Here is a 14,351-nt window from a genome sequence, read left to right as displayed (position 1 = left end):
CTTAGTTCCTTTTCATTCCTTGGCCCTTTGCTAATATTGGAGGACCCTTTCCTTTTGCTTGAAGAACATGTGCATATGCTGTATTACAGGTCTTCTGATGAAGAATTCTCTCTGGTTTTGCCTGAAAGTGTTTTTTTTTTTAATTGAAGTACAGTTGATTTACAATGTTGTGTTAGTTTCAGGTGTACAGCAAAGTGATTCAGTTGTACGTACATATATATCTATTTTTTTCAGATTCTTTTCTCCTACAGTTTATTACAAAATATTGAATATAGTTCCCTGTGCTATACAGTACGTCCTTGTTGGTTATCTGTTTTATATATAGTAGTGTGTATATGATAATCCCAAACTCCTAATTTATCCTTCTCCCCCCCGACCCCTGAAAATGTTTTTATTTCAGTTTTATTCCTAAAGGATTTTTTGCTGAGTATCCTTTATAGGTTTATGCTTATAATACTCTTATCGAGGATCAAGAAGTGGATGGTAATGAGAAATTACGTGACGGTGCTTCTTATTTGCTTAATATGATGTTCTTCAAATTTGAGTGTGTGAACCCGGGGATGTAAAAAGACTTCTGAAGAGGTACGTGGACGCACGTGGTTTAAAAGAAGAAAAATGTGTATATCCTGTCTGTGTGTCCTCTTTCCTAAAGTTGATCTACCTGTGGATTTCCCTGCCAGTGGGGCATTGCGCTGTGCTGGTTCTCCTTCCCACATCCCCTTTCACAGTCTTACTGCTTCCACTTTACAAGAGAAAGATGTACTTCCCAAATATTCGGAATACTGTGTTTTATCGGCCCAGATGTAAAAGCTTCGTATTAAAAGGACCAGTCGATCTTTGGGGGCCTTAATTTAAGATGAGTGGCCAGCAACACTGACAGCATCTAGGCCGAGAGAGAATGTGCCACTCAGAGTAAGTTGCTCTTCAGCCCACAGGTGCCGGCTCCCCAGGAACAAGAGGGATCAAAGAAAAGAAGGAGGAAAAGATACTTAAGTACTGTCAGTTCTGGAGACATCCTTGATTGGAGACTGAGATTTTTGAACACAAATTTAGAGCTGATCCAGAAGAGCTAAAGACAGCATCCCAGTTTGCAGCCGTTTCCCAAAGTCAGAAGAAAATGATCCAGGCCCAGGTGACTTTTGGTTTCTTTTATTCTTTCTTTATTCCCCAGTGGCTTTGCCCGTAAAAGTCAGTGCAGTTAAGTAGAAAAGTTTAAATGGATCCTCGCAGGATCTGGAGAAATCTTGGTAAAGTTGGATTAGGAATATATTATTCATAGGATTCATATTCCGTGACTCGCACTGGGATATAACATGTGAATGTGCAAAATTCTGTGAGTTATATTAGCTGTCAGTTTGTGTCTAATGTCTCTGACAGCCATCACAAGAGAGTCATAAGTTACATGACAGGCAGTACTACAAACTGTTTCTACTCCCAGCACTTCTGGCACTAAATGTGTGGGTCTTTCCAGACCAACAATCACTTCTCCAACTCTCTAGATACCAGCTGAGCGTCTACAATTTAATTCAATTACATTAACTACTGCAGTTACTGTCAGTCTCCACAGGTTTAAGGGCTCAGTCCCACAGGACTGCCCTCACTTTGGATGCCAAGTATTGGCTTCCCACAGTACCTGTACTTCTGACTTGGCTGCAAATCGGGGGTTCCTGAAATCCCTTCCTCAGGTTCCATAATTTACTGCAACGGTTCACATAACTCAGGAAAAGACTTTGCTTACCTACACTGGTTCATTATGAAGGATACAGCTTGGGAAGAGCCAAATGGAAAGATACTTAGGCAAGATATGAGGGAAGGGACAAGGACCTTCCATGCCCTCTATAGGAGTGTCACACCCCCAGCACCTAGATGTGTTCACCATCCCGGAAATGCTCTGAGCCCTGTAGTTTAGGGGTTTTTTATGGAGGTCTTATTGGGTAGGTGTGGTAGATTAAATCAATGGCCATTGTTGATTGGCTCAGTTTCCAGTCCCTCCCCCCTCCCTGGAGGGCTAGAAGTGGGGCTGAAATTTCCAACCCTCTAATCACAAGGTTGGTTCCCTGGGCAACCAACCCCTATCCTGAAACTCTCTAGAGGTCCACCAAGACTCACTTTGCTAGCATAAACTCAGGTATGTTTGAAAGGGACTTGTTATAAATAACACAGAATGCCCCGTAACTCTATTACTTAAAAAACTCCAAGGGTTTAGGAGCAATTGTGTTAGAAACTGGGGCTAAAGACCAAATATATGTTTCTTATTATATCACATATCATAGGGATCAACTGTGAGGAAAAAGCAGACCAGTTCCTTGAGGGATGTTAATGTTTCATGGCACATGGGTCTCAAGTTCACATAGGACTTTGACGGTTCTCCATAGAGGTGATGTGCTGGGTCCTTAACTGCAGTCCTTGACTGTCCTAACTTCTTTTCTTTTTAAATAAATTTATTTATTTTTGTTTATTTATTTTTGGCTGTGTTGGGTCTTCGTTGCCATGCACAAGCTTTCTCTAGTTGCAGCGAGTGGGGGCTACTCTTTATGGTGGTGTGCCTGCTTCTCACTGCGGTGGCTTCTCTTGTTGCGGGGCACGGGCTCTAGGGCTTTAGTAGTTGTGGCATGCGGGCTCAGTAGTTGTGGCTTGCGGGCTGTAGAGCACAGGCTCAGTAGTTGTAGCACATGGGCTTAGTTGTTCCACAGCATGTGAGATCTTCCCGGACCAGGGATCGAACGTGTGTCCCCTGCATTGGCAGGCATATTCTTAACCACTGTGCTATTGGGGAAGTCCCTGTCCTTTCTTCTTATAAATGTAAAAACGTGTTTCCTACAGCTGTTTCCTCATTTCATCTAATATGGTATTAACCCCGCCTAATGATATACACACATATATGTGCATTGTCTCTGTATATATATATATATATATTCTTTAAAGAATAGTCTTCTTATAAATTTGATCATCTAATAATCTTTTTTTTGGACTTTTTATTCTTTTTTTGTTTTTTAAATTTTTTATTGAAGTATAGTTGATTTACAATGTTCTGTTAGTTTCTGGCGTATAGCAAAATAATTCAGTTATATGTATTCATATTCTTTTTCATTATGGTTTATTATAGGATATTTAATAAAGTTCCTGATCATCTAATAATCTTTTATGCTTTATACATGTTTTGTACAGTTTTTTTTTCTTCTTTTCTTTCTTTATTTTTATTTATTTATTTTTGGCCACATGGCTTGTGGGATCTTAGTTCCCCAACCAGGCATTGAATGCGGGCCACCACAGTGAAAGTGAAAGCACCGAGTCCTAACCACTGGACTGCCAGGGAATTTCCTGTACAGTTTCTCTTATTTTGTTTAGTATGTTGACCACTGAAATTAGTATGTATTGTCTTCATCTACTTGTAAGTAGCATATAGTTTGATATTAGTGAATGCTTGTGAGAGAGCAGAAAATATGTATTGGTCTCTGCCCCCTGTTCCTGGCACAGAGCTCCTAAAACCCTTGTGATTCCCTAAGTGATAATAACACTAGGAACATCTCCTGTGCTAATATTGGTCTTTGACCTCTGTTCCTGACACAGGGCTCCTGAAACTCTTGTCATTTCCTTGGTGACAGGAGTGACTTTGTTCTACCGAGGTGACTCTGAGTGAGCTCCTGGAGGAGGGCTGGTAACAGGAAAGACCAAGCCATGATGAGAAGTTGCGTTATGCGGGCCTCTCACCGCTGTGGCCTCTCCCACTGCGGAGCACAGGCTCCGGACGCACAGGCTCAGCGGCCATGGCTCACGGGCCCAGCCGCTCCGCGGCATGTGGGATGAAGCTTGGCATTTTTAAGCCTGCCTTATGCATCTATTCCATCTGGAAGACTGTACCATAACATAGTATTTTACTAGGATTCTTATTTTATCACAGCATAAGAAGGAAAAACCCCACCAATTTCCTATATGGCAAGAGTGAGCAGAATAATTTCCTTTACATTTTTCCATGTCACCCAAAGAACATCACTTGGCCAAACATGACTGTGTTATGACAGGAATCCCTGACGTATGATGACGTGGCTATGAAGTTCACGTGGGAGGAGTGGCAGCTCCTGGACCCTGATCAGAAGGACCTGTACCGGGATGTGATGCTGGAGAACTATAGCAACCTGCTGTCCGTGGGTGAGGACGGCTCCCCTGGGTCCCTCAGAGGGTGCCCGTCAGTGACCGTTCCATTCTCAGCCTCTTAACTCTTCAGACTAACTGCATTCCTCTGCAATGGTCGAGTCTCAGATCCTTCTCTTGCCCCAGACTAGAGGGTATAATAGCCCCTCTCCTGAGAGAAAAGCCTTGAGGTTACAGATGTGAAACCTGTTTATTCCCTCCATGTACCGTTATCCTTTCCTGCCGTATCCCAGCCCAGTTCAATATGTCTAAATCTTCTATCATTTTTCATGAACAGGGTATCAAGCCAGCAAACCAGCTGTTCTCTCCAGGTTGGAACGAGGAGAACAACTGTGGCCAGTAGAAGATGACAGCCACGGTCGAATCTGTCCAGGTGAGTGGGTGAGACCCAGCAAGGTGGGCAGCCGGGGAAGTCGTACTCTGGTCAGGAGAGAAGGCGTCGGAGCTGTGATAGTGTCTGAGGAAACATAAGCAGCCCTACCACATACCTCTCTTCCAGTGTAAGAACTCTTTTTCTTTGTGGAAGTTAAGAGGAAAATATATCCCTTTGTTTTCTTCTGAGGTCTGATCCCTGCTTATTTCTAAACCATGAGTGTTGGCTTTTTTTTAATTGTGTCTTTATTTATTTATTTTCAGTTTTAAATTTTTGGCTGCGTCGGGTCTTAGTTGCGGCATGCAGGATCTTCGTTGTGGCGCACGGGCTCTTCGTTGCGGCGCGCAGCCTTCTCTCTAGTTGTGGCGTGCGGGTTTTCTCTTCTCTAGTTGTGGCGCGCAGGCTACAGGGCATGTGCACTCTGTAATTGTGGCGTGTGGGCTCCAGAGTGAGCAGGCTCTGTAGTTTGCGGCACGTGGGCTCTAGCTGAGGTGTGCAAGCTCAATTGCCCCATGGAACATGAGATCTTAGTTCCCTGACCAGGGATCGAACCCGCTTCCCCTGCAATATAAGGTGGATTCTTTACCACTGGGCCACCGGAGAAGTCCCTGATCCCCGCTTATTTCATATGCATCTTATTTTTGTTTGTTTGTGTAGTTTTCTTCTTGCTTGGATTTTCCAATCTTCCTCTCCTTCGTCTACCATCACAAGATCTCTGTCTGTGTTACCGCCTCTCTTGCTGTGAAATCCCACTTTCCAGGCCTCTCTGGAAAGAGAACTGTGAATTCATCATACTCTTCTGACCACTGTACCTTCTTCATGCTGTATGAGGAAATAACAGTTTCCCACCATAACATGCAGCCCCACCTTGGATGCTGTGTCCCCATGATAACCTGGTTTCTGCTGTGCATTTGTGTGGTTCTTTGGTCCCCACCCCCTTCCAGGGTTTTCCATACTTTCATTTCCATTTTCTTCTCAGTTCTCATAAGTCTTAAAAGTTTCTTCCATTCCCATGAGTTAAGCTCTTTCTGTTCTCTGAAAGAGACGCTCCAAATTGACTTCTCTCTTAATATTGTCTAATGTACAACTTCTTTCTATGTATTTTATTCTTCATCATGGCAGCTGGCCTGTGACTTCCTAGTTTGTGTGTGAGAACAGAAATCTTCTCTCCATCCTTTTAAAAATTGAGGTTCTCTTTCAGTTCTACACATTTAAAAGAAAAACATGTCTTAGTGTAAAAATTGCTGTAAGGAAAATTAAAGCAGCTAATGGAAGAGTGGGTTTTGGGGCTTGGAACTGCCCTTTTGGAATGGGAGTGGCTCTCCGATAAGGTGCCTTTGAGCACATAGATGAGGGATATGACTAATCTTCCTGGGTGAGGAGTTTTCCAAATGTGAGACAGTGGGAAGTTGAAAGACCTGAATCTGGAATGTGTTTGAGGAACTTCGGGAAAACTTACATGGGTAGAAGGGAGTGAACAAGAGGGAAAATGACTAGAGTTAAGGGTAACAGGGTAGTAGCTGCGGGTTTTGGTACATAGGTCACAAACTGCCTATCAAGGGCATTCAAGACCTTGATTCTTTTCTGAATAAGTTGAGAAAACAGGATTTTGAGTAGAAGAGTGGCATTATACAATTTTTAAAGTGGATCACTTTGCCTACTTTATAGACGGTAGATATTATTGGGTAGGGGAATGTACTTTTATACTCTTGGTTACAATGTGTGACAATAAAATAATACAGATTAAAGTCATCAAAGATCAAATGTGCATGGGAAAGACTCCAGGAGAGGCTGCACATAAGGTTCCCGGTTGTCCTCTACCAGTGGAGTCATGTGAACAGTGCTGAATTTTCCCAGCAATGAGGTTTGAATGTTTGACAACACGTGTGAAGTGCTGCCAACCAGGGAAGCTCACCCAAGCCTGCTGTCTCTAGACCCCAGAATCAGAATGTTAGTGTTGTCCAAAGCCTCAGGCATACAAAAAACGGGCATCTACCACAAATCACATTGTTAGCATAAACTCTATGATATGTCCTAAAATCTCATACCTAAAAAGACATTCTCATCAGGTGGGATATTCCAGGGACTCAGAGGTATCCTCTAGGGCCAGTCCTTTCTTTGCAATGTTCAGGGGTGGAGTAACTGCATATCATCATTCCCTTTTTGTGTAGGAACATAGGAGAGTATGTTCCAAGTAGAGTATTAGTTGGGAGTGTTGGTTACAGAAGATTTTATCTGTATTTGGTGTTAGTGTTAGTGCTTTGCTAGAGTTAGGTAAATGGTGGTCTGCAGAATGAAGAAGAGGGCAAGTTGTTGGAATATGATAAACCTCAATAGTTTGTCACATTTACCTTGAAATCAGATGCTAAGGAGACACGTTCTTACTTGCCATCGTATTTGTTCTATACACCTGGGTCTGCACGTTTGCACCTGATCACAATTGTCAATGTTTGGTTCTCTTCAATGGGCTTGATTGAATTTTCAAACTCTACATGTTGAAATGGCTAAAGCCTTGGCCCTGTGCCTTGAGCTTTTATGATACATGTTTCCAGACATAGTGTTATCCAGTACTCTGTCTTTGAATACTCTGGTTTTTAAAAAAATTTTTTTTATTTTATATTGGAGTACAGTCGATTTACAATGTTGTGTTAGTTTCAGGTGTACAGCAAAGTGAATCAGTTATATATATATATATACATATATCTGTTCTTCTTCAATAATCCATCAATGTTGATGATATCCACATTGCTATTTTCAGATAAGACCTTTTGAAACATTTATATATTCAACCCGCTTCTTCATGTTTTGTATGCAGACAAGTAATAACCTCCTTAAGCTTTGTTTCACAATGTGTGCTAGATTTTCTTCTCATTCTGGCCTTCAGTAATATTCTTCACATTATTAAGAGGCATTCCACCTACCCAGTGGCTGAAACCACATAATTCTTGAAATAATCCTTGAGTCTTAACCTCTTCCGTGCTTCTCCCATTAAGTCCATCAGTGAACCTTGTCTTTTCTTTGAACATATCCTGATTTCCTCCACCTCTTACATATTCATTGCTCTTTTAACCGTGATTCACAAACTGCAATCGCCTTCTTTATTCCTTTGCTTCAGTTGTCTATGCCCAGAATTAAACCTGGGTGTCCTACAAATTTAACTCATTTCTGATACTATCTACGTGGAAATAGTGTCAGATCCTACAAGTTAAGGGTTCAGTCCCACAAGATTGTCCCCATGTCAGATGTCAGTTGCAACTCCAGATTGTTACCTGTGCTTCTGACCAACTGGCTATAAATTGAAGGTTCTCATGACCCTCTTCTTTGGTTCAATTAATTTGCCAGGGTGGCTCACAGAACTCAAAGAAACATTTACTTATGTTTACCAGTTTACTATAAAGGATACAGATGAATAGCCAGAGGAAGAGGTACATAGGGCAAGGTCTGAAGGATTCCTGACAGAAGCAGAAGCTTCTGTCCCCATGGAACTGGGGAGCACCACCTTCCTCGCACATGGATGTGTTCACCCATCCAAAGGTTGAGCAAATCTTGTTAAGAGTTTTTACAGAGTTTTAGTCTGTAGGCCCTCTCTCCTTTCCCAGAGGCTGCAGGGTGGAGCTGAAAGTTCCAACCTTCTAAACAGTCTTTCTGGTGATCAGTCCCATCCTGATGTTATGTAGGAACTATATGCTAAGTCACCTCATTAGCATAAACTCAGTATTGAAAGATACTCCTGTCACTTAGGAAATTACAAGGCTTTAGGAGCTGTGTGGAGGAGGACCAAACATATTTCTTATTATATCACACATAGAATTGTCACTAAGTAGTTACTTCACATGAAGGCAATTTTTGAAACAGTTTTCTTCCAAATTAAGATTATGAGAGATTGCGGAATGATTCCTTGTTCTCTTCTTTCCTAGAAATCAGGAAAGTTGATGACCTTCTGCAGCATCACTTGACAAATCACAGCATTCAAAATACTGTGGAACAATGCTGCGAACATAATACACTTGCAAATATTGTTAATCAGAGCAAAAGTCATTTCCTGTTAAATCAAAATTGTGATATGTTTGACTTCCCTGAAAAACCTTTAAATTCAAATTTAAGTTTTGAAAACCAGAAGAGAACCTGTAACTTAGAGAACTCTGCTGATTTTAATGGAGATGGGAAATCCCTTCTCCATGCTAACCACGAGCTATTTTTTACTGAAATTAAATTTCCTGTAAGTGCAAAACCCATCAGCAATAACCCCCTGTCTACTAAGCAACAGAGAACTCACAACATAGAGAAAGCCCATGTATGCAGTGAGTGTGGGAAAGCCTTCTTCAAGATGTCTCAGCTCTTTGATCATCAGAGAGTTCATACTAGAGAAAAACCTCATGGATGCAGTCTGTGTGGGAAAGCCTTCTCCAGAAAATCCAGGCTCACTGAACATCAGAGAACTCATACCGGACTGAAACATTATGAATGCACTGAATGTGATAAAACCTTCTTCGAGAAATCGCAGTTCAATAAACATCAGAAAAGTCATATGGGAGAGAAACCTTACACATGTAGTGAATGTGGGAAAGCATTCACCAAAAAGTGTCGGCTCATTTATCATCAGCGAACTCATACGGGAGAGAAGCCCCATGGATGCAGTCTGTGTGGAAAAGCCTTCTCTACAAAGTTTAGTCTCACTACACATCAGAAAACTCATACAGGAGAGAAACCTTACATATGCAGTGAATGTGGAAAAGGATTCATTGAGAAGAGGCGGCTTATTGCACACCATCGAACTCATACAGGTGAGAAACCCTTTATATGTAATGTATGTGGGAAAAGTTTCACCTTGAAGAACAGTCTTATCACTCATCAGCAAACTCACAGAGAAGAGAAACTGTATATGTGCAGTGAATGTGGGAAAGGCTTTTCAATGAAGCACTGCCTCATTGTACATCACCGAACTCATACTGGAGAGAAACCCTATACATGCAATGAGTGTGGAAAAGGCTTCACCTTGAAGAGCCCTCTCATCAGACATCAGCGGACTCATACAGGGGAGAAACCCTATGTATGTAGTGTGTGTGGAAAAGGCTTCACCATGAAGAGCGATCTTATTGTACATCAGCGAACTCATACTGCAGAGAAACCCTATGTATGCAGTGACTGTGGGAAAGGCTTCACTGTGAAGAGCCGCCTGATTGTACACCAGCGAACTCATACAGGGGAGAAACCCTACGTGTGCAGTGAATGCGGAAAAGGCTTTCCAGCCAAGATCCGGCTGATAGGACATCAGCGAATTCATACAGGAGAGAAACCATATGTATGCAGCGAATGTGGTAAAGGCTTCACAGAGAAGAGTCATCTCAACGTACACCAGCGCACTCACACAGGAGAGAAACCTTATGTATGCAGTGAATGTGGCAAAGGCTTAACTGGGAAAAGCATGCTCATCGCACATCTGCGAACTCATACTGGAGAGAAACCATATATATGCAATGAATGTGGCAAGGGCTTCACCATGAAGAGTACTCTGGGTACACATCAGCAAACTCACACTGGAGAGAAACCGTACAAATGCAACGAGTGTGGTAAAGCCTTTAGGAAGAAGACATGCCTCATACAACATCAGAGAGTTCACTCAGGAAAAACTTCCTTTGCATGTACTGAATGTGGAAAATTCTCTTTGCGCAAAAATGATCTCATTACCCATCAGAGAATTCACACAGGAGAGAAGCCACATGAATGCAGTGAATGTGGGAAAACCTTCACCACAAAGTCAGGGCTCAATGTTCATCAAAGAAAACATACAGGCGAGAGGCCCTATGGATGCAGCGAGTGTGGGAAAGCTTTTGCCCACTTGTCAATCCTTGTTAAACATAAGAGAATACACAGGTAGTCACTCTGGGGAAGCCTGTTGCCAGTTGTACTCAAGATAATAGTATGCAGAGAAGAATCACAATGCAAAGAATGTGGTGTTATCTTTAGTGATCAATTACCTCATATTTTATGTTGATGAAAAAATTTACAAGACAACTCAGACACAATCAGCCATGGTGAAAATGTTTTAGGACATTTTATTATCTAAAAAGTGTATACTAAGGGCTTCCCTGGTGGCGCAGTGGTTAAGAGTCCACCTGCCAATGCAGGGAACATGGGTTCGAGCCTTGGTCTGGGAGGATCCCAAATGCTGTGGAGCAACTAAGCCCGTGCACCACAACTACTGCGCCTGCACTCTAGAGCCTGCGAGCCACAACTACTGAGCCCCTGTGCCTAGAGCCCATGCTCCACAGCAAGAGAAGCCTCCACAATGAGAAGCCCGTGCACTGCAATGAAGGGCAGCCCCCGCTCTCTGCAACTAGAGAAAGCCCACACACAGCAACGAAGATCCAACGCAGCCAAAAAGAAATAAAAGATTTTAAAAAAGTGTATACTGAGATAAAGCCTAAGAATGTGAAAGACTAGGAAAGATTTCATTGGTAATAGACTCTATCATATGTGGTCATAATACATCATGAGTGAATGAATATTTCTAACTGGTAGAAATATAATTGTGGGAAAGCCTTTGCCCAGAAGTAACACCTCAAGAGATGTCAGTTAACACTAGAGAAATACTTTCCTATGGTGATGAATATGGTAGGGTTTGCAGTAATAAATATTGCCTCATCATTTGCCAGGAAATCTGTGCAATAACACATTTAGTATGGTGGCCTTTAACAAAATATCAGACAACTTAATGAAGGAAAGAAGCCTTGGAGAAATGATGAATGAGAACATTGTATTACAGGTCTAAACTTAAGGGGTAATACACCTCACAAACAACTGGAGAAAGGATACCTTCAGCCATATTTCTAGATGCCTTGTCATTGATCTTATAAATTTTATAGAGTGGCAGTTACTCTCATCATGGATTAAATTTTAATATATACAGTGCAGGAGTGTTCAATTATTTAATTAATTTTTGCATTTCTTTGGTTCCAAGTTTAAGTGTTATTTCAGAATATTTGAAGTACTTCAAAATGAAGCAATATATTCATTTCATAAGTATAAGTCAACAGATCTGGATGTGTTTAACCAAGCTTATAAGTAGCAGCAGGGGGTTATAAAATTAATATAAATGTGATGTTTTCATAACTTTTAATTGTGAAGTAAGTTTAGAATCACAAAAACTGAAATATTCCAGAGATTTCCTAAATCACCTTCAGTCCACTATTCCCAAAGGTAAAACCTTATATAACCACACAGTTTACTATCAAATAGAAGAAAGTGAAATTGTTACATTGCTGTTAACTACAGGGTTTATTTCTCTTGCACCAGTTTTAACATGGTTTTTAAATACCGCCTTAAACTTTATCACATATGTAGGTTCCTGTAACCAACACCCCAGTGAAAATTCAGAATGCTTTGTCAGCACAAACTCCCTCATGCTACATCCTCATCGTCACATCCTTTCTCTGACACTAATCCTATAATTTTATCATTTATAGAATATTAGAAAAATAGAATCGTTTAGGATGTATCCTTTTGAGGTTGACTATTTGAGCTTGTGAAATTGTAGAAAATAGACATATTGGTCTCTGCCCCCGGTTTCTGGCACAGAGCTTCTGAAACCTTGTGAATTCCTGCATGATAAGAGCATGCGGAGCGTCTCTTGTTCTATTGATGGGACTCTGGGTGGGCTCATGAATGGCTCCTGGATGGGTGCTGGCCACCAAAAGAGACTTGGAATTTTCAGCCCACTCCCCATCCTCCAGAGAGGGGAGAGGGGCTAGAAATGGAGTTACTAATCGATCATGCCTAACGTGAGGAAGCTTCCATAAAATCCCAACAATAGTAAGGGCTATGGAGAGCTTCCAGAAGGGTGAACACATTGAAGTACAGGGAGTGTTAACACACCCCCAGCTCTATGGGGACAGAAGCTCCTGTGCTTAGAACACTCCCAGAACACTCTCTCACTCTGTTTCTCCTCAGCTTGTTGTTCATTTCTGTCGTTTATCGTGTCCTTTAATAAACTAATAAACACAGATAAGTGTTTCACTGAGTTCTGTGAGATTAATCAAACTCTAGCCGATTAATCAAACCCAACAAGGGGCTCACGCAAACCTCCAATTTGGAGCCAAGTCTGACAAGTTGTAGGTGACTTGGGGACCAGCTATTTGCGATTAGTATCTGAGGTGGGGTGGGAGCAGTTGTGGGACTGAGCTCTTAACTGGTGGGATCTGGCACTATCTCCAAGTAGACAGTGTTAGAATTGAGTTAAAATGTAGGACCCAGCTGACAGGGATTGCTTGGCGTGTGGGAAACCCACACATTTGGTGACCAGAAGTGTTGAAAGTGTGTGTGTGGCAACAGGGTGAGAGTAAAGGAGAAAGACAGGAGGAAGTCTGACTGTAGCTTTTCCCAATACAGACTTCAAGTAAATTCAACCTTAGATCCAACTAGAAACTCTGGGCATCTTCTCTACCACAGAATATCAGACTGTAATAGAGGCGGGGCAGGTGCGTAGCTCTTAGTGCATGACTGGTAGCCGTCCCACTCAGCCATTGACTGGCATCGCAGTGGGTCCCTTCTCCTTCCCTTCCTCTGTGTAAGCGGAGCCCACATTCATACTGAGGGAAGATGGTTTTTTTGAGACACTAATCTGCCATCTCGGTCGGCTGGCTTTCCGGTTAAAGTCGTTACTCCTTGCCTCAACAGGTCATCTTCCGATTTATTGGCCTGACCTGCGGCAAGCAGAGCAATTTTGGGTTCTGTCCGTAATAAGACTCCAGGCAAACGGGTAGTACCCAAGGTGTTCCTGCCTATCAGCACAAGGTCACCATCATCTTGCCACTTTTGCCCAAAGTGATGACTAGAATGCATCTCACACCACGTTGGCCTTGGATTTGTTCTGGCCTCTGAAAACTTAAATTAGCTCTGTGACTGAGACTATCTCTTGCACAGAGAGGAAGGCACTGGGGTGCCCAGAAGACTTTTCCATGTCTTCTCACCCAGCAGTCTTAGCAGCTTTTATGGCCACTCCTGTTGGAAGCGCCAGAACCTCTAGGAGGTCACAGTGCTGTGTGTCCTCATAGAACCTGTGCAAGTCTTCTGGAACTGAACAAGAGCCCTCAGTGTCCCTAGCAACAGCCAATGAGGCATTGTGGGGAGAGCGCATCAAAATCAGAAATGGTTTTAAAAGGACCAGGTTCAGCCTTTGGCAGCTACTGGAGGAGTCTTCAGAGACTCAATATCTGCTGAGCCTGATTCTGGGCAAGGATCCCCAGTGAGGGGCCTGTGGGGTCAGTGAAGAGGGAATGTGTGTCAGTGACCGCATTTGGGGTTTTATTTGGCTTCAGTCACTGAGGAATCTGGGCGTTAGTGATGGGGCCTTTGATTGAGGCTTAACCTGTAGAGATTAATGATCGAAGGTCTTGTTGGTCAGGGTTTAGGGTCTATATGTTAGGTCTGCAAGACTCGGTAATTGAAAACTGGATGGAGGTGTGAAACCAATGAGCACTGCTTCTCCCCTAGGTTAGAAATTTAACATCCAGCTCATGATCTGGAGAAGACTGGAACTGGGGGAGGAGTGTCAACGGGAAAGAGTGTCTGTGGTAAATTTCAGATTGAATTTGAGGTCAGTGTTGTGTAGGGAGTGCAGAGTTTGTCTGTGTTTGAGAGCACAGGAGTCTGGAAGTTTTGAGACCCATAGTCCCAGGCTAGTGGTGTTTAGAGACTTGACCTTTGGATGCTGGAAACATTTCTTTTCAGGTTGTCCAGTCCAAGTCCTTTCTCAAAGTTCTTATTAAAAATTTGTCTCGGGCTTCCCTGGCGGCGCAGTGGTTGAGAGTCCGCCTGCCGATGCGGG

The 14,351-nt window shown here is 42.5% G+C and overlaps 2 protein-coding genes across 2 annotated transcripts in view; both read left to right on the top strand.

Moving 5' to 3' along the window:
• Nucleotides 1–316: 316 nt before the first annotated feature.
• On the top strand, nt 317–10,713 carry ZNF615 (zinc finger protein 615). Its single transcript, XM_024768405.1, has 5 exons — nt 317–582; nt 929–1,132; nt 4,023–4,149; nt 4,430–4,525; nt 8,443–10,713. Exons 2-5 carry the CDS (start codon nt 1,118–1,120, stop codon nt 10,401–10,403), a joined length of 2,199 nt encoding a protein of 732 aa, XP_024624173.1. The 5' UTR covers nt 317–582; nt 929–1,117; the 3' UTR covers nt 10,404–10,713.
• Nucleotides 4,109–14,351, top strand: part of LOC112415422 (zinc finger protein 350-like) — a 58,679-nt gene continuing 48,436 nt past the window's right edge. Inside the window, exons 1-2 of the mRNA XM_024768404.1 lie at nt 4,109–4,149; nt 4,430–4,525. The gene's annotated coding sequence lies outside the window, so the exon portion shown is untranslated. The remainder of the gene's footprint in view (nt 4,150–4,429; nt 4,526–14,351) is intronic.

Source organism: Neophocaena asiaeorientalis, unplaced genomic scaffold (assembly GCF_003031525.2).
Source record: "Neophocaena asiaeorientalis asiaeorientalis breed wild unplaced genomic scaffold, Neophocaena_asiaeorientalis_V1.1 scaffold629, whole genome shotgun sequence".
Lineage (NCBI taxonomy): Eukaryota > Metazoa > Chordata > Mammalia > Artiodactyla > Phocoenidae > Neophocaena > Neophocaena asiaeorientalis.
Note: the sequence above shows the minus strand (reverse complement) of the source record. Positions and strands in the feature narration are given on the sequence as shown.